The sequence below is a fragment of the Tursiops truncatus genome, chromosome 1 (genome assembly GCF_011762595.2).
Source record: "Tursiops truncatus isolate mTurTru1 chromosome 1, mTurTru1.mat.Y, whole genome shotgun sequence".
Classification (NCBI taxonomy): Eukaryota; Metazoa; Chordata; class Mammalia; order Artiodactyla; family Delphinidae; genus Tursiops; species Tursiops truncatus.
Genome location: NC_047034.1, coordinates 130,903,729 through 130,923,974, shown reverse-complemented (window position 1 = coordinate 130,923,974; position 20,246 = coordinate 130,903,729). Strand labels below are relative to the sequence as shown.

Below are 20,246 nucleotides of genomic sequence, written 5' to 3'. Positions count from 1 at the left end.
CATCCTGACTGTCAGGCTGTAAGCTCCTGGGGAGGAGGACTCACGTCTAGCTCACCTTTGCATCTCTGGTGGTAGTCAGTATGGACCTCATACGTAGTTCACAAATATCTGATGAAGGGTGAATGAATCAAATAGAGTCAAACTGATCAAATGGAGCCGTGACTCTTGTTACAAAGTACTTATGAAGACGGAAAATGGGACCCTTCCTAGAGGCAGTGTGGTATAGACCTGGAGCTGGACAAACTGAACATGAAGTGCGACTCTACCACTTCCCAGCATTGTGACCTGAGCAAGTTTTATAACTCTCTCAGCCTCAGTTTCCTCAACTGTAACATGAGAACAATAATACCTACATGACAAGAGTGTTGTGAAGAATAAATGACATAATAAAGGAAAAAATGGTCTAGCCCAGCTCCTAGAACACAGGACGAACTCAGAACAGTGAAGAATCCCCTCCTGGAAAGAAGTGGGAACAAGAAGTGCCTGTCACAGAGGGACCCAGGCGGCACAGATGCAGCCATTTCTGACCTGTTTCCAGCAGCAGCCTCACGATGGAGAAGCTGGAGTGGGATACGCTGTAGTGAAGAGCTGTGTTGCCATTGCCATCAGCCAGGTTGACAAGCAGCTTTAGCAAGTGTGGGGAGTGAGGCTGGACCCCGCGGAGGTAGGTGGCCACCACAGCAGGGCTGGATGACTTCCGGCTGGAGACCCGGAACCACTCTTGACTGATGGTATTTAAGCTCTGCTTCTGAAAGATCAACAGATTCCAGTTCCAGGAGGTTACCTACCTGGGTGCTCCAGCTGGGGTGTTAATTTCCACTAGGAAAGGTCAGCTTAGGATGCTTCCACTTCTATCCCTTCAGCTCCCTCCAAATCTCCGTGTGATTAACTCCTAGAGGGCTCAGAGCTAGTGGGGTCCCCATGCAGCAGCACACTTTGAACCCGTGGGATCGGTCCCACATATGAGGTAGACAGGAGGATTGGGAGAGCAACACAGTAGCCAGTAACACAGCACATTACTCGGGGACAGTTTGAGTCTACTGTACGTTTCGATCACATCCCCCATATGCACAGGATAACCATGACCCCCTCTTTCACGCATCTACACCAGCCTATGTGACCCTAGCCCAGACTCCACCAGGGCATGTGCATGTTTTTAACAGGCATAGCTGGAAAGTCACAACATCTTACTACTGGGAAAAATGCACACTGAAAGCTAAGACGAACAACATGCCCAATTTATGCTTGAAGTAAAACCCAAACAGATGTGCTTGAATTATTTTTGGCTTTTAAGTTTTGCGAGGACCTTCAGAGAAGATGGTGTAACGACCCGTGGCAGGACCGCACCGTCTGCAGTGTTCAGCTCCTTTATAACCATGAACGCAAACGATCCCAACTCTGCATGTGACATGACCTAAGTGTTTCAAATGGAACCTGACTAGATTATTTTTCTAAAGGGGAGGAGAAACGATGAGGCTGTGACTATTAGAGATGATTCCATATTCATTCTGGAAAGGGCACTGAATTAGGAGTCACTACACCCTAGGGGCCAGGCATAAGTCCTGGCTCAGCTGTGCGACCTTGGAAGTCCTATAACCTTTCTGAATCTTTCCTGTCTGGTCTATAAAATGGCAGTGAAGAAACGGCTGGGTCCCTAACTTCCCATGCTCTACAGAGTGAGGTCCTTGCACAACCAGCTTTGTCTCTAAGGTGGAGAGGGGGTGTCCTGTGCTTTGATCCTAAAGTGGGTGTGATGTCAGGTTTGTATGTCCTCCGATCGATCTTCTAGGCAGAAACAGCGGAAACTTTTGTGGCTGAAACACTTCTTATATATCAGAATATCTCCTTTACCCATGGAGTCTTCAGGAGAATCTGGAGAAAGTTCCTAATATTAAGGAACATAGTGGTAGATTTTAAATGAAGATCTAAGAAACAACTTAGCTCTGTAATTCATTTAAGAATAAGAAGCAGGAGCTTTAATCAACATCCACCTCACATCTTGGTTCTTTAACAATCTGGGAACAAGTTATTTGCCAAATCAGCGAAGATAAAATACTCATGAAAATGGGCTAATCAATCGTTTTTACTCCTAAGGCTCTTCCGCAAAGGAGAACAAAATGGGCTTTAAAAATGCTTACAAGCTGTTACACGTTGGGTCTTATCAGTTGCTCTCACGACTTGGGAAAATGTGTCTGTGCCAGTACCTCTTGATTCCAGCAGAAACTAATCCTTACATGTTTAAATCTCCATGGTCCATGATGGTGTTAAGGAACAAACAGGTGTATTTTCTTGCTTTTGATCTCTTGACCCATAGATTCACTTTCAAGAAAAACAGTAAAGACTACAGAATGAAATGCCAGGGCTTGAGGGTAGTGGAGACATGCGGTCCACCACCTTCCTTTTATTAATGAGGAAAACACGGCCCTGAGCGTTGAACTGACTCACCCAATATCTCACCGCTATCTAGCGGTCCTGGGAATAGAACCACGGTTCCCATTCCACCCGCTCTTTTCCGCTTTACTCACGGTTCTCTCAAACTGCAAGGCAATTTTGAGCCTAAGCCACAAAAGTTCTATGACACATTCAGGTTGGGACGCCTAATAACACTTGGTAAGTGCCTCTGCGCCGCAGACCTGGTTCCTGTGCACAGGCATGGGTTCCGCTTTCTCAGCAAAATCCATCACCTTGGGTAGCAGAGTTTAGGCAAATGAGAGAACAGCCAGCGGACAGGGACCCGTGCACACCCACACCGCTGCCTCAGGCACGGCACCCAAGTCACCCAGGTGAAACTTAAACAGTATAGTAATCTTTATATGATGATGAAAAATCAGAGTACCAAGAGCTGGTCAGTGGTCGTCCCGGTTTCTGGCAGATGTTGGCTCAATGCCCGGCATGCATTAAGGAATTCCTCTGAGGGTTTATATCTAAAGAAAAAAAAATATATGTATGTATGTGTATATATATATATATATATTATATCAGTCTCCATGTGGATAAAAAAAAAAGTCCCCTACCTTGACTTTCACTCTCATCTTTTACCTCTCAGCGACTCAAACACCCAAACTGGGCAACTTCCCAGGGTCAGGGGCATTCCTCAGAAATACTGGGTGAACACAGCCTCCTGACAAGGAGGCTTGGCTTCTGAGCTCTTCTGAAGAGTGAGTTAAGTGCATTGCCCCTTGGATCCTGCTGTTTTCGGGGGGCAGGAACAGACCACCAAAGCATTTTGGGGGCCACGGGCCCAAATGCCATTCCTGACACGCTGGGAAAGGGAGAGTTATCTTTCCGACTTTGGAGCCAACATTTTCTGCCTGAGTGACTTGACAAATTCAAAGGACTCAATGCACAGCAGCAAATTTCTTCCGGTTACTCTTCCATGAAGGATACAGTAAGTGCTAATTGAGTCAATAAAATGAAAATCGATTAGGCTGGGGGCGCTCTCAATGATACGCACTCCTCCTGTGCTAGGATAAGGGCAGACTCAGCACTGAGAGGCCTAGGTTGGGAGTCAATGGCATTGGTCACCGAGAAGCTCCGCTCTCATCGCGTCCTTACAGCGCTGCTATTTCGGAGCAGCCCTGCGGCACTGCTGGACAATGAGCTGCCATTCACTGCTCATCACTCCTTCAGCAACCAGGCTGGGGATGATGGTAACGATAATGAATGGTACTTGTTATTCTCATTTCTCCCATTTATCAAGAACCTACTATGTGGCAGGCACCGCAGAAGGCATTTTGCATACTTTTTGACCTACTTTTTCTCATCCAGTCCTCAGATCAAATCTATCGGGTTGCTACTATCCGCATTTTACAGATGAGGAAACTGAGGCGAACGCAGCTAAAACACACCGTGGCAGACGTAGGATTTGAATCCAAGTGTGTCCAACCCCAAAGTCAGTACTCTCTTCATCATGCCATGTGACCTGTCATCACTTTCAAAAACAGGGTTATGTCAGTATGGCCAAAGGGAGAGGCAGAAAAACAGGTGGGAGAATCACAAAAGACGTGCGTTGAAACACCATCTCTGCTAGCTGCGTCACTAACTTCTCAAAGCCTCTGTTTCCACATCTGTAAAGTGGGGCTTATAATAATTTCTACCTTACAGATTGTTAGAAGGATTACATCAAGAGAATACCTGTAGAGTCCTTCACATTTTCAATGCTAAGGCCATATTAGCTTCATATGCAGAGCTCTGTCTATGACAGTATATCCCATGAAGGCAGAAGTTAGATCTGTTTAGTTTAACCAATGCACTGTACCTGGCATAGATTGGAAACTCAATAAATATTGGTGAATGGATAGATAAATGAATTAACAAACAACCAGATGAAAGGGTGAATAAATGCCCTTGCTCTTCCTCAGAGGATCAAGTGCCCCATCTGTCCCCATCTGACTCACCTCTCAGCCTTGGGATGGGGAAGCTCTTCCCCAGGCCCGCTTTGCTGGTCTGTGTCACGAGTGCCCTCGGGAATGCCCTGCCCCGCCTTGTAGCTGAGGTGGGCATCCTTGCCCCGCCTAGATTCTGGGCCATCACACTTCTTCTCGGCCTCGCTGTCAGACAAATCTTCTGGGGAGGTGTCCTCACTGCTGGTCTCCTCACTCGAGGTGGTCTCATAGCTGGGAAAGGAGACAAGGTCACTCGTTCCGTGCTTCCTGCCTGATGCTCGTGTCAACACTAATGAGAACTCGGTGGGCTTTAAACGACACTTCCGTGCTTGCTAACCTCGTCCTCCATTCTCTACACTTGCAGTGCTGGGCAAGGGGACTCCCAGGAAACCTACTGTCAGAGGAACATGCTTTTAAGAGCTCTGTACCTTTAACGCTGGAGGCCATTTGGGGAAAAGGGTAATTAACTAAGCTCTTTGCAACAAACACACAAACAGCCCATGGCCTAACTGGTCGATGCATTCAGATGATCCAGGTATCCAAGGCTCTCATGGAAGAGTTTGATTCTGGAACCCTAATGTCCTGTCCTGAGAGAGACCCAGATCTAGGCAAACGTCCCCCACCCTGAGTTCTCTGAATTGCCTAACAAATCTTCACATCTCTGGGTGACTGTGAAGCCTCCCTTTGGCCGCCCTGTTCTATCCCAGCTTACAGCTGACAAGGGAGGAACCATCTGTGTTCACTCCTGGCAGGGTTCCATGGGACACGTGAACAGTTGGGATACTTGAACCTAGCACCTGCCTTTCTCAGTTGCTGTTTCAACCACGGTTTAAAACAGCAAAAGTGAGGGCGTGGGCCACTTGAATGGCCTTCCCTCCCCAGCAATGATCCTTATGTTCAGTCATATGCAACTCTATTGAGGTGGCAGACCAGAGACCAGAGAGGAAAGTTCTGGAAGATGTATTGATCCCTCTGCTGATGGTCAACAGGAGACCTCCGATGGAGGATGCTCCAGTTAAGATGAAGATTTCGGGTTCTTGGCCTACTGGCACTGCCACAGAGACCAGGGGAGACCAGTGGCCACAGCTTCTACTGAACCCCCTCATGCCCTTTATCTGAATGGTGGTCCCTATGTAAAGGCCCTGTGCTCACTGGATTTGCACACCCAGACTGCTCCCTGGACAGAATGCTCACATTCTGTCTTGTTCAAACCCCAGATATTTCTTCCTCTACTGTGCTTGGCACAACATTTTGCTTTTGTGATTAAGAAAACGGGACATATTAAGTTTACCAAAGAGTTCTTATCTTAGAATTGCTTCATAAAAGCTCCACCTGGAAGTTCATTCATTCATTCAACAGACATTTATTGAATACCTACTATGTGCCAGGCACTGTTCTAAATGTTATAACCAAAGTCCCTATCGTAACTGAGCTTAAACTCTAAGTAGGGAAAGGCAGAAAATAAAGACGTAAACAATATATTCAGACAATGATAAGAGCAATGAGTAAACTAATAACGGGCCATGGGATAGCGTGATGCGAGGAGGGGCTACTTTCATTAGAGCAGAAGTTTTTAACGTTGGCTGCATGTTAGCATCACCTGAGGGTGTTTAAAGTTCCCGATACCTGTACTGCACCCGAGACTAATTAAACCGGAGTCCTCCAGGAGGGGGAGCCAGGCGTCAGTATTTTTAAGGCTCCCCCAGGGTTTCCAAGGTGCAGTCGAGGTTGAGAACCACTGCACCAGACTGACAGATACTGAGGGATCTCTGGGAGAGAACTTTAAGTGGAGGAAACAGCAAATGCAAAGGCCCCAAGATAGCCTGACTGAGCATGTTTAAGGGAAGAAAGCCCAGAGCCAGTGATGGGGGATGAGGCCGGCTGTAGTCACGAGATGGACCTCCAGGTTTTGGTACAAAGCTGGCACTTTGGGGGACTTCCCTGGTGGTCCAGTGGTTAAGAATCCATCTTGCAATCCAGGGGACGCCAGTTCGATCCCTCATTGGGGAACTAAGAATCCACGTGCCATGGGGCAACTGAGCCCGTGTGCCGCAACTACACAGCCCAGGCGCCCTGGAGCCTGCATAGCGCAAGGAAGAGCCTGTGCCGCAACTAAGACCCGACGCAGCCAATAAATAAATATTAAAAAAACAAAAAACAAACCTGGAACTTTTGCAAGTATTTAAGCAGGGGAGAGACGGGACCTGCTTTAGACTTTGAGGTTAGTCTGATTCTGCTTTCTGTCCACAAACTGGGGAAAGCTCAGAAAAAAATGGTTTCTCCTCTGGCCACAGTGTCTGGCGTCAGCAGGCGTAAGAACAGCAACCCTCCTATAACATCGCATTTCAATCTGTCTGACGTTTCCCTCACAGAACCTGCCACAGTAGTGACGTCACCCTTGTCTGAATTGGGTGTCTTCCTTCTGGTCTCACCCAAATTAGCAGGGGTTCTGACCTGTTCCGGGCAGCCTCCTGGGCCCACCCCTGGCTGGGCCTGGTGCCCCTGCTTTGGGCTTTCCCACCATCCTCCACTTCTTTCTCTACTAGAGTTCATCTCATCCTGTCAGCATTCTCCCTTTACTTCTGTCTAATCTCTGCCCATGTCCAAACTGTGAGTTAAAGGCAGGGACAATGATTTATTTGACTTTTTTATCCCTACCACCAAACACATCATCGGTACTTAATAAATGTTTGTTGAATGACTGACTTAGAAAATATTCTAAATCCAGTGATTTACTCTCTACACTATATAAGGTCTGGTTCACGTTCTGAGTCAATAGACATTGATCGTTTTCCTTCATCCTAAAAAAGTTGGTCTGGTTTGCCGAAAGTTAGTTAAAGGAAGGAAAAAATTAAAAGGATGAAATCTGAAGTTCTACAAATTAAGAATTTGTCCTAGGTTCAGTGTTATGGTTCAGATTAAACGCCTTCCTTAAAGGGCTCATGTGTCCCCAAACTAGCAGAAGGCACCAGAATCCTGGCCCCAGGGAACACCAAAGCCAAGACATATTAAAAGCACAGGATCCAACAGACTACCACAGCTGGCAAGAAGCCAAACACATGCAAACCCGAGAGGGAGTTTTAAAGGGCCGCTGAGATTAATTCCCTTGAAGAAGAATGAAAACCAGATGCTTCCCCTAGGAAAAGAGAGTGCTCGGGACAACAGCAGGAGAGGTAGTGTGGAGGGTAGGCTGGGCTTCATGAGCGATGCTTACCCACCGTTAACCCCAACAAACTGAAGGTTCTTTTTGGTCCCATTACCTCCTGCACGGAAGCCATAGTCTTTCTTTTTCATTATGGATTTAAGGCTGGTCGACGGGGAGATCTCTAGGCAGACACAACATCACAGGTTAGCATGATCTTGGGGATGCCCCAGAATGCAGCAGAACTGGGACTCTTGCTTTGAGGGCACACGGGCTGAAGGTGTGTGAAGGGGCAGAAAGGGAACTAGATAATTTAACTCAAATATACTGAGGGTCTTTGAGGTGCCCCAACCTTCTGGTCAATGCCAGCCAAATTGTTCCGGTTCACAAACCCTCTACGTGTGGATTACAGAGTAGAGTTATTGGAGCATTCTTGAACCATGTGGTGTGAGTGCCACTGTTGTCCCTATCTCAGTCTGGGGAAATCTGAGGCTCAGGTGTGCTCAGGGAATGGCAGAGCAGGAGTAGAACTTGGGCCTCCCGACCCCTGGTCCGGCACCCACTTCTGCTCGAGGGCACCCCAGCGGTCCTTCCTGACTCACAAGCCAGATGACACTTGTGATGTGGGGTAGCCGCGGAAAACACACGAGCGAGAGCACGAGTCTTCTTTTGCTGGGCTTTGCTGGGCTCCAAGTTACAGGAGGCAATTCACAATGAGTACGACTAAAACTAGCACCGAAATAACGAGAAAACAGCCAATTTGTGAGCTGCGGCAGGAAGCAGACTCACACGCTGCTGCCCGTTGAGCAAAGCAAAATATGGTTCCACTTAACTCCAGAGTGTGTGATCTGTTGTAGGAGGAAGAGCCGCTCCGCCAAAGGGTCGACTTCCACATGTATCGCCCAATTTCTCTCTCTCTCTCTCTCTCTCTCACACACACACACAGACACAGAGGGAGAGAGAGGGAGAGAGAAAATAATTCAGTAAAATATCTCAGCTCTCAATATAATGATCCTCCAAAACAAGGCTACAAAAAAACCTCTTAATGTGCAAGAACTGGGCAGGACCACAGGAATGCAAGAGCCCAAGAAACAATTAAGGGAGGCAGAGGTTTAAAGCACTCACAGCCAGCCACCCTAGACATCGCCTTTGCACAATGCAAATGAGAAAGAGGCACCTCTCTGGGCAGACACACAGTGCTGCAGGCTTGGCAAGTGTGGGCTGGGTTTCAGCTCCCGTTCACCCTCTGGCATGTTTGTGCCCTGTGCTATGTGAACGGCTGTATGTGGTGGCCCTGCAGTCGGTCCCAACGTTAGAGCAAGGACAAGAGCAGAGGTTCCAAGCCTCCACTGTCGCAGAGATCAGTTTTTATTCCACCGGGTTCCTGGATGTGCTTAAACCTTTTAAAAAAACATATGCATGCAATTAAAACCCTTTTCCCCTTTGACTCGTCAAGGAGCAATGGTTTCCCGTCGCAGGCACCAGGATTTACCCGTCGGCGGGGAGGAAGAGGGGCCCGGGGGCTCCCTCTGGGGTGCAGCGTGGGCCGAGTAGGCGGACAGCAGCAGGTTGAGGGAGCTCTGCAGCTGGCTCTGAATGCTGCTGAGCTTGGAGGCGGGCTGCTTGATGGCATGGGCCAGCTCCGGGTACCCATGCTCCAGGCAGCTCCACTGCTCCTGCAGGAGCTCCTGGATCTTCTTAACGTACTGCCCGATAGTGGCATCGGTGGTGGGCGAGCTCGGTGGCCTTCCTGGGCGCTCCTTCCCCGGGAGCTCTGAACCGGCCTCCTTCCTCCCTGCTGGGGGAGCCTTTCTCTCGCTGCTCCTTGGAGAGCCTCTTGCTCCCCTGACTGGACCCTCGGCTCCCACCTGATGGCCTCCCTCCTGGTCAGAGCGTCCTTCTTCGATCCTGAGCTCAGTGGAGAGGCAGCTATGTAGAGAGGGGGTGAGGACCATCTTGGATCCCTGTGGCAGTGACAGCTGGGATGGTGACACAAATTCTGCTGGGCCCCGATCCCCCCATTTGTGACTCTCCTGCCTCCACAGGACCCCATTCCCCTTTCCCCAGGCCCCCCAGCTTTCAGATCTTGTGCTGCCCATAAGGTTGACCCCAATGCTCTTGTCACACGACTCCCTGGTCAAGAGTCCGTGCAGAGGGTCAGTGTTGGTCATGGCATCAGTCTGGCCCTGAGCATCTTTGGTGTTCTCGTGGCTAAGCTTTCCTGTCAGTTGAGCTAGAGTGCACTCTAGCTCTCGAATCCTCTGCCCCCTAGCCTTGATTTCCTCCTCCTGCCGCTGGAGGGCAGCTCTGACTTGGGCTAGTTCCTCAGTTCTTCCAGACAACTCGCCCTCGAGGCCCGAGAGCTGCTGCTTCAGGCTGGAGATGCTGCCAGGATCCACGGAGGTAAGGCCCAGGCTTTCCTCCGTGACCCGGATACCGATGCTTCTCACGTCTACTTCTACAGGTGGCGGCGGTGGGATCTCGATGATGTTGAGCTCGATTTCTTCGAGGGGGAGCTCATTCTCAGGGACGGGTGATGGCAGAGGTGGGGGGCTTGGTGTTGGGGAACCGGGGGTCGTAACCGCCACCTCGGCTTGTCTGCTTTCCTGTTGGTCTTCTGCATCCTCTAGAACTACAAGTGATGAGAAAGGAGGACTTGAGAAAGGGAGGTGATTTGCAGCTGCTTCTTCACCCTCTGGAGGCTCAGGCCCCTTCAGGATCAGCTCCGGTATTCCTGGCACCAGGTTTCCAGACTCTCTGACTTCTAGTTGGGCCGCTGCTCCCTGGGCGGAGTTGGAAAAACCTGCAAATCCTTCCGCAGGACCAAAGGCGCCATCACAGACACCGCCTTCACCCTGAAGTGGGGGGAGGGCGGGCGGGGTAGGGGGCCCTGAGTTTAGGCTTGGGTCCTCTGAGGCCCTGTTCTGCAGCAGCGTGGCCGGCATGCTGGATGCTCTCAAGAGCTGGGGCCGTCCACTCCCGGAGGCGACCTCAGCCTCCAGCTGTCTGGCGGTCTCCGTCAGCAGGGCCTTCCGGTGGTAGCTCGCCTCGCTCCCGCCAGCGGCTTGGGGGTGATCACCGAGCGGCAGTGGCTGGGCTCGCGCCTCTGTCCCGAGCGACACCTTACTTGGCACCACTGGGGGCCAGTTCGGGTGGGAAAGAGCAGCGTGGGGGCGAGCGCCGCTGTCGGGAAGGCTGAAGTTTCGGGGCAAAGTGCTAAACTTGGCCTGCTTGGCCCGTCTGTGGATAGGAATCCTTTTGATGGTGTTTCCCTTCTCGATGTCATCCACATACTTGAGGAAGTCCAGGTCTAAATGGAAGCCATATGGGGTCTCCACGGAGTAGGGGTGGCTCTTTGGAGGGTCTTTCTCTTCATCCCCCTGAGAGGACTGGTCTTTGGCTGGGAGACATAAGACATGTGAAAAAGAAGCACAACGTTAATGAGAAAGACAGGCGGTGAGACCTAATATCTCTCGCACAAGCGTTCTCCTAAACGTTCCAGCCTCTGAATTATGCTGAGATGCTCACTGTCTTTTGGCTGGGCTGAGAAATCCTGTTATTAAATCAATGTGGACTTAGCCAATGTCTCCAAGGAAATAGGTAGAGGGAATAGTTTCCAATTTGCAGTATGGCATTTCAGTTACCACTGTGGCCAGGAATTTGCCAAATCAGGGTACTAATTGGTAATTATGAATATGGACGTTTACAAAGGATGAGATACACGATTGTCTCAATATTAAACAAGGACCTTGCATTATTGAAATAGGTCCTAGTAAATCTTGCTAAATCCAGAGATATCAAGGAGCCGTGCCTCCTGCATCATTTAAGCTTCCTCTGACGGCTGAGCCTCTAGGTACGTGAAGCTCAGAACGGGCAGCCATAGTCACGCACAGCCTATGCTCTTTTCCACTGGAAAACTGCGTAGTGCTTAACAAACAAGTTTCACTCTCAAAAACTCATGCCAGGTAAGGAAATACCACTTCCTTCACAAACTGGAAAAAAAGGTGGTGGAGGAAAATGGGACAATCCATGTCAAAAGGGACATTGGCAAACATTCCTCCAAGAGGTGTGGGGCTCATGATTTTTCAGAGCAGCCCAAAGTATCAGGAGAATGTCACGATGAGAAAGTTCTCCATCACACCAAGGCACCACTGATCTTGACCCCAGCAGAGGATGCTGAGAACAAGTCAGTCCTTTGATTATTTGTCTCCAATTAGCACCTTCCTCAGGTTAAATAATCTTTGTTGTTTTCATGTTCCTCATGTGACACCCTTTATGATCTCTGTGACATTCTGCCAAACATGCTCTGAAAATGTTGAGTTCAGGAGAGGACATTAGTGGAGAGCACAGAGGCCAAGAATACAGAGCCTGGAGCCCAGTCTATATTTCAGCTCTGTGACCTTGGGAAAATTACTTAGCCTCCCTGTGTCTCATCATCCGAAAGATAGCAATAATAACAGGTAAGATGAGATGGTGAGGACTGATTAATACATGTGAAGTGCTTAGAACAATGCCTAGCACATGATGAACATTCAATACACGCTCAATATTATAGTTATTATCTCTGTGGAAGTCCAAATTACAGAGAACTGAAGCCCCCTGATGGAAGCTGACTTGCTGGGTACATAGGAGGGGATCCTCAAATTCTTTGTGTCTGACTGATTGCTTGACTCCAAGAGTAATAGGCCCTGGGGGAAAAATGACAATGTAGCAGTAATTGAGTTCACTTACCTCAACCACTATTTATTGAGCACCTCTGTTGGTTGCTAAGATAGATCTTAAGGACACAGAGATGAATCAGGTATAGCTCTGCCCTCAAAAAAAAAGTATGGTCAAGTAGGAGAAACACCAACAGGTACAATGCAGTGTGACAAGGATGGTAACAGATACATGCTCAAGGACCAGTGTTCCTTCTTGACTTATTTTCCTAGTTTCTCAGAAAAACTTTCTCAGACTTAGAGGCTAATTCTGCCTTGGTTGGAGAGGGATGACTTCATAAGAGCGACATATAACTGGGTGTTAAATGAATAAATAGCAGTTTGCCAGGAGAACACAAGAGGGTGAAAGACATTGTAGCTGTTTATCTCCAAGATGGCCATTATCAATTCCCACCTTCTCTAGACAGGCAAGGGAATCTTATATTGAGAGGTGGGGTCCATTTCTCTATGCTTTTGAATCTCAGCTGGCCTGTGACTACTTTGACCAAAAGAAAATGGCAGAAATGACACTGAGAGAATGCCAAGACTAGGTCATAAGAAGCCTCTAAGTTCTACCTGCGTCTCTTAGAGTGCACACTCAGGGGGAAGCCAGATGCCATATGAGGAGTCCAACTTCCCCGAGACTGCCATACTGTGAGGAAGCCCAAGTAGCTCCAGAGAGAGGTCATGTGAAGAGACGGTGAGAGATGCCTCGCCAGCCTGAGCTGTTCCAGACATCCTAGCCCAGGTGCCAGGCATAAATAAAAGAACTTCAGATGACTCCAGCCTCAGCCATCATCTGATTTCAATGACAGGAGGGACTCCAAATGAGAACCACTCAGCTGAACTTGTGTTAATAAGGCATGATTGTTTTAAGCCACTAAGTTTTGGGGTGGTTTGTTATGCAGCAATAGACAGCCAGGACAGATCAGATATATGTCAGAGGATGGGCAGATGCATTAAGGTGTGACCATCCACAGTAATTCAGGGTTCTGTAAACACAGTTGATACGGTTGGAACTTAAAGTGTGGAAGAGAAGGGTGAGGGGTAGAAAAAGACAAAATTGGAAAGGTCAGCAAGAGCCAGATCAGGGAGCCACTTGTATGCATGCCAACAAGCTTTGACTTTACTCTCTAGGCAGTGGGAGTCATCAAAGGGTTTTAAACAAGGGAGTGACTTGGTCAAATGTGATTTCACAGTGAGCATTCTTACAGAGGATTAGAAGAAGAACAAACCAGAGGCCTGAAGACCAGTTGGGAGATTGCTGACATGGTCAAGGTGAAAGAAGCTAAGGGAATGGAAGGAAGGGGCAGGTTCAAGAAGAGGTGCAAATGATGGCGTTACCTGGGGCACATATAGGGCTGCTTTTTCCCTAAGAGTGATGACATATTTGGACTGAGCTCTTCCCACTTGCCTGTCTGATCTATCCTTCTGGCCAGTGCTACATGCTTGGGGCACAGGAACTGTGCTTAGGGAAGTACAGTTATCTCCAAAGAACTAAAGAAGCCAAGTAGACACATAAAGGCTGAACCCTTGAACACTGACACACTCGACCCTACCAGCCTCAGTGCTAAGTAAAGTTGCAGGGCCTGTGGGTGAGTTAAGTCACAGCCTCAGCAGGGAACACAGCAAGACATTGGTGCAGATCCACAGGGTTGATCCAAGTTGGGTTCCAGAGCTTCTGTGCAGATACCTGGACTCCAGGCAGATAAGGCGTAAACACTCCTCCAGCACCCAAAAACCTCCAATAAGTTCCCATTCACCCACATGATTTTTTACAAACCTGCTTTCTCCCAAAGAGGCACACTGGTAGTCTCAATGACAGCAATTGTTCTCTGTTAGTTTCCCAGCTGCACTTGGCTATACTCTTAGGCCTACTGGCCGGTTCAGCAGCCTCCTGGATTATAGGAACAAGCCAAATCAGAGAGGAGGTATTTGTCTAAAGTTAAATAGGGAGCAGATTTATGACCCAGAAGGCAAAGAACACTCCAAAGGAGAGACTGCATTATTTATCTGCCTATTGCCTCAATTCGGTAGAAATGAACTGATTTGCCCATCAGCCTCTGAGAGCAGGTCCAGAGCACAAATACAATAATAGCATCAAATGAGGAACAGCAGGTTCCAAGGGAAAATATTCCACAAGGGAGACTGAGGTGAATCAAAGAAGTCTGTGAAACTGAGCAGTTATCCAGGATGATGGGTTTAATAGGTGCTTTCCTAAGCTACACTATGGGGTCTCTCTCTCTCTCTCTCTCTCTCTCTCTCTCTCACACACACACACACACACACACACACACACACACATTATGCTGCTGTGCCTGCCACCCGCCTTCTGCATTCCTTCTCTTTCTCCCAGTGCAGGAGGAATGCTGGACCTTGAATGAGGGAGCTTGATCTGATATGCTGGGAGATCTATGCTCACATTAAGCTCTGCTCCTTTTAATTCTACCTGGTGATAGGTATGCAGGAGCTCAGAATTCCAGGCATTGGGCCAGGGTGAGAATTAATTAGGAGGACTGTCTCTGCTCAAAATGAACTTCAGATCTGACAAACCAACACATAACTGGCTGGAGTTGAATCCTGCCTCTGTTACCTCCTGCCTCTGTGATTCTGGGCAAATTATTTAAATTCCCTATGCCGCAGTCTCTTCATTTGTAACGTGGTGATAAGAATACCTAACTCACAGAGTTGTGATTATTAGCACCGACGCAGTAGAGAACATGGCATAGGTACTGAACAAAGGGGCCAAAAGATGAGGATGGGCTAGCTCTGAACGGGGCAGGGGGAGATTCACGGAGAATGTGCTCTTTCTTGAATATTTAACTCTGTGTTAGGACTACAGCATCAAGGGGGAGTGAGAGTCCCAGAAAATAATTCTGGAGAAACTGGGAAAAACGAGTCAGGGGAGAAGAAAAAAGTAGGATATATGAGGCTCAGAGCTACCTAGAATTCCCTACAGAGTCTCGGTCTGAAAGCACCCCAGATCACTAGACCCTTGGAAAGGACCTGCAAACACAGTCATGAGCCTAAGACTTACAGGTAGGCGTGAGAAAAGGGATTAGAAGGAGACAAGGGAAGGAGGAAGGGGCCACAGTCATTACCCTGAGGGAAAAAGTGAAGTGGGGAGCAGGTAAGGGAACCCATCAGAGGCATTTAAAATGAGGAAAAAAGTCCAAAAGCCTATACTCAGTTTCTGAAGGAAATGGGAAAAACAGAAACTAGAGAGAAAGTGGCCAAAATTACAACCAGAAAGAAGGGGAATTAAATGAATCTCTTCAAAAGGCCAAGACAGTGGAAGCTGTCTTTTCCCTCCTCTGCCTTTATTTTGTGAGATGTGTGTGCTTGAAGGGAGGGGTGCCTTTCTTAGCTAGTTGTGGGTGATCACGTGGAAAGCAGCCGTGTCAAGGATGCTGAGCGGGGACAAATGAGGCAAGCAGGAATGACAGGCCCCCGGGGCATTAAGGGAATTAGCTGGTGTTCTGTGGGACCACTTTCAGGGAAGCGCTGAAAAGGCAGCTCCCTGGGGAGAGAGGCAGACTTTTGAAATATATGGTAACCACATTTGGAAAGAAGGATAAGGCAGGGCTGGAGCTGCTGTCCAGTCCTTGAGTCCTGTCCCAGTGAAGGGCCATATAGGCTCTCCTGTTTCCTGACATTTGGTAAATCTGGAAAAAGCATTTCATTAGAAGTCAGGGGATCGGGGTCTAGTCAATGATGCTTGGCAAACTTCCTGGGAAGGGAAAGGGGAACAGTCATCGAGACATTCGTTGGGCTAGATAGTTATTACTCGACAAGCTTACATGCATTATCTCATTTAATCCTTTACCAATCCTGCAAAGTAGGTATTAATACCTGCTTATAGACGAGGTGTGGCAGACTGTTTGCAAAAATAGCCACCATTATAACCCACCCTTATGTACTTCCCTCCCACACTGACCCTAGGCTTGGCCTTGTGACTTGGTCAACAGCAAATGTGACATATGCAGAGATTTGAAAGTTGCTTGCATATTGGAGTTTGTCTGTTCCTGCTGTGCTTGGAACCCTTCTGTCATCATGTGAACAAACCCCAACTAGCCTGCTGGGCAACAAAAGACACATGGCCAAATCATCACCGATGCCCTAGGTGACATGGAGTCAACCACCAGACATGTGAGTGTAACCATGCTAAACCATCAGGACAAGTCACCCAGAAGACCACAGACATGTGAACAAGTCCAGCAGAGATCACTCAAGCTGGCCCAGCCCAGAATAATGGCTTAGCCAACCCACAGAATCTTTTAAGAAATAATAAATATCTTTAAGTCAATACATTTTTGAGTGATTTGTTACACAGCAAAGCTAACTGATATAGGAGGGAAGTGAAGCTCAAAGAAGTGAAATGCCTGGAAAATCACACAGGTATGAATGTAGGCTCTTTTACCAAATTGTGCCTCTTTTTTTTGCGGTACGCGGGCCTCTCACTGTTGTGGCCTCTCCCGTTGTGGAGCACAGGCTCCGGACGTGCAGGCTCAGCAGCCATGGCTCACAGGCCCAGCCGCTCCGTGGCATGTGGGATCTTCCCAGACCGGGGCATGAACCCGCGTCCCCTGCATCAGCAGGCGGACTCTCAACCACTGCGCCACCAGGGAAGCCCCGTGTGCCTCTTTTTTAGACCTCTAGCTCCTCATCTCTAAAAAGAGCTTAATGAGTGAGATCATCCTGCTCCCTTCTTGGTGCTTGGAAGGGATGAGAAACACTACAAAAATTACACAACTCCAATTAAACATAAGCCTTCATTTTCATTCCCTACTACCTTCTCTTGTTCATGTCTGAAACACACAGTTTGGGTTTCCCAGCACCGCCTATTTGGGGACGGTCTCCCGTAGGCCTCCCCTGAGCTATTTCCAGGATTTATGGTAATAATTTCTTTCCAACCCAAGTGCTCACTGTAGAACAGGGAATACAAGGGATCCTGCCTACCGTCTGTCTTCTCCATCTTAGAGAATGCTGACCGCCAGTCTCTTGGGCACTCTTCTTCCGATAAGCCTGTAAAATTTGTTGGAGTGTTCTGAAAGAAAGAGGATGGAAAAGTGGAGAGTCTCATTACAATTAGAATAAGTACGGAGGGAACATAGCACCAAGAAAAAAAAAAAAGTAACACCCCTCCTTGCCTTTCTCCCAGGGTGCCCATGTGGTCGTAGCTCTCCAAGGAGGGAAATTAAAAGCCTATACACACTCCTAGAGTATAATCTTGGGTGTGTCTTCATGGAATGTTAGCAGTGGTTGACACCAAAGGAAGCCTCTGGTCCAACTAGACAGATGAGAAAACTAAGGCTTAGAAGTTAATTGTTCTGTGCAAGGCCTCTCAGCACATTCGTGAAGGAACTGGACCCAGGGCTCCGACAAGCAGCATGGTGCTCTTTCCAAAATATCAAGAGCTGAAATCTACTCACTTCCCGTCATGGTAAAAGAATTATGATTCATGTTTTTGGAAAAGCTGGAATCAGACTACCTATAAGTGATCTGTGACATCCCAATCAGATTCAAGAAAAAGATGAGCTAATTGGAAGGACTGACTAGGAGCTCATAGTTTGGGGTGATTTCTAACCAGGGGCGGAACAAGGGGGAGCTCAAACCTGGGAGCCAGAAGACGTCAGTAACTATGCAAGCAGCGTACTCTCCTGACTCTGAATTAGGGTGCCTTGAGGTTTGATCATAAATTCTCCCCAAAGTTTCAATCCTTTTCCAGCACTATTTCTTCAAATGGTAAACACCCTGGATCCTGCCCCCAGTCCAGTAAATCACCCAGGAAATTGGTTTTTATGATTTAACTCCACACACATCAGAATAATAAATCATCTGTGACACCGCAGCAGTGGAAGCGGAGTCGTTTTAGGAATTCCAATGTGCTCGACCACGCACTCCAGATCAGAGAAGCGTACCAGGGATGAGGGAAAGGTTGGGAGGACGTGGGAGTGAGAGAAGGACAAGGGGTGGCCCCCAGCAACCTGGGATGGAAAATGGGGAAAAAACAAGCAAACTAGGGAAGAGGCCTGGGAAATATCAGGCCTGCCAAATAAGAGGAAGTCTGAAGTCTGCCCGACAGCAAGTTTGGTGTACCCTCTTTCTGGGAGCGTTGCTGCCGCCTCCAAAGCTAGCACCCTGCTCCTGTCTCGGTTCCCCCATAACCACGTTCCACGCAGCGGCCTTTGCCTATGCAGGAGTGGCAGAGCCTGGAAGGGCAGGCAGGGTTTCTATAGGCAGAGACACTCCTTGCAGAAAGATCACAGACGCTAAATACCTCACTTACCTTTGTGGCAACAAGTACTTGAGTTTGGAGCTGGAGCAGAGAAGAAGTTAGGGAGAAGGAGGGTGAATGTGGATGGTCCTGGAGGCTAAAAGCGGCCACTGAGGAGGCCGACAGCGGAGAGGCATGGAAGCTTCTAATCAGGGGTGAGGGTGGGTCGCCCTTGTTAGAAAGAGGAGGTTCTGAAACAACCTAAGTGTCCATTGACGGAAGAAAGGATAAAGAAGATGTGGTACATAGTATATATACATAATGGAATATTACTCAGTCATAAAAAAGAAGGAAATCTTGCCATTCGTGATAACACGCACGGACCCTAAGGGCATTATGCTAAGTGAAATAAGTCAAAGACAAACACTGTATGTGAAATCTTTATTAAACAAAAGAGAACTCATAGATATAGAGAACAGATTAGTGGCTGTCAGAGGCAGGGGTTGGGGGGTGACGGCTGGGCAAAATGGGTGAAGGGCATCAAAAGGTACAAACTGCCCATTTTAAGATAAAAAGTCCTGGGGATGTAATGTACAGCCTGGTGACTATAGTTAACAATACTGTATTATATTTTTGAAAGTTGCTAAGAGAGTAGATCTTAAAAGTTCTCGTCACAAGAAAGAAACCTGTAACTATGGGACACAGTGGATGTTGTGCAGTCATTTCACAACATATACAAATATCAAATCATTACGTTGGACATCTGAAACTAACATGATGTTATAGGTCAATTATAACTCAATTGGAAAAAAAAAAGAAAAGAAAGAGAGGGTTCCTGGGCAGAGGACACAGCTGCCGATCTCAGTGCCCCAGGTCTGCAGTCTGCAGCCAGGTGTGGGGCCTCCCAGGTGCTGGCAGGCAGGAGAGGCCCGGCAGCTTCAAGGTGAACACTGGGGAAGAAAAAGGTGAGGATGCAAACCCTACACACGGCCCCTCCATCATCACGGCCTCTCCTCTCCTTCTGCTCCCTTCCTCCGCCCCCCTCAAAACATTACTGAATAACAGGCAGAGCTCGGAGCACTTGACACACTCGAATTACCACGCGCAAGCCTCACCATAACCCCAAGAGGATTCTTATTGTCCCCATTTCCCAGGTAGGGAGACTGAGGCTGAGAGAGTTTGAAGGCCTGCCCCACATCATATAACAAGCAAGTATTAGAGCAGGATTTACTCTCAAGTCTAGTTGACTCCAAGACTGTGCTGGGAACAGAATTGATCTGTAAACATTTTTCCACCCCTGTAAACAAGACTGGTGCTGTGACTGATCCCCAGCTCTCTTTGTGAGGGGAAACGTTTCTGACTCCGATGCTTCTCTGCTTTTCCCCCCAGTACATGTGATGCATCTTCCGGGCGTGCAGAAGGAGAACCGCTCCTTTTGTAAGTAAGTCCTCCTGACCAAAGTACGATCTGTTTCTCCGAGGCTGGACACCAAGCAAGAAAGCTCCTCCTAAGCAGGAGGCGGCCCCCTGGGTGCAGATGGACCCCTGGTTGCACGAACTCACCATCACCTCAGGGAGTTCAATCACACCCACTGCCCTTGGTTAGAGTTACCGTTCAGCCCTTCATATATCAGATCATAGAGCTTCAAATAATTCTGCAGCACCCTTGGGGTCAAAGTTCATTAAAAAGAACTCTATAGAGACCTCTAATCATTCTCTTAGACTTGAATTTTTCTAAAATGAATTTTTCCAAGGCTACAGAAATTAATTAGTTGATACACCAACTCTCTGAAGAGGGCCAAGCAA

At 48.1% G+C, this 20,246-nt stretch overlaps 1 protein-coding gene across 4 annotated transcripts in view; it reads right to left on the bottom strand.

Moving 5' to 3' along the window:
* Nucleotides 1-20,246, bottom strand: part of KANK4 (KN motif and ankyrin repeat domains 4) — a 69,637-nt gene that overhangs the window by 17,334 nt on the left and 32,057 nt on the right. For 2 of the 4 annotated variants that reach the window (XM_073789037.1, XM_019919234.3), the window contains exons 3-8: nt 17,184-17,271; nt 9,020-10,927; nt 7,600-7,711; nt 4,398-4,616; nt 2,837-2,924; nt 529-748 (exon numbers count right to left, since the gene is read on the bottom strand). In XM_073789037.1, the coding sequence (XP_073645138.1) occupies nt 529-748; nt 2,837-2,924; nt 4,398-4,616; nt 7,600-7,711; nt 9,020-10,927; nt 17,184-17,199 (2,563 nt within the window). In that variant the 5' untranslated portion in view covers nt 17,200-17,271. The remainder of the gene's footprint in view (nt 1-528; nt 749-2,836; nt 2,925-4,397; nt 4,617-7,599; nt 7,712-9,019; nt 10,928-17,183; nt 17,272-20,246) is intronic. The other 2 variants (XM_073789044.1, XM_073789038.1) reach the window with 1 other exon arrangement.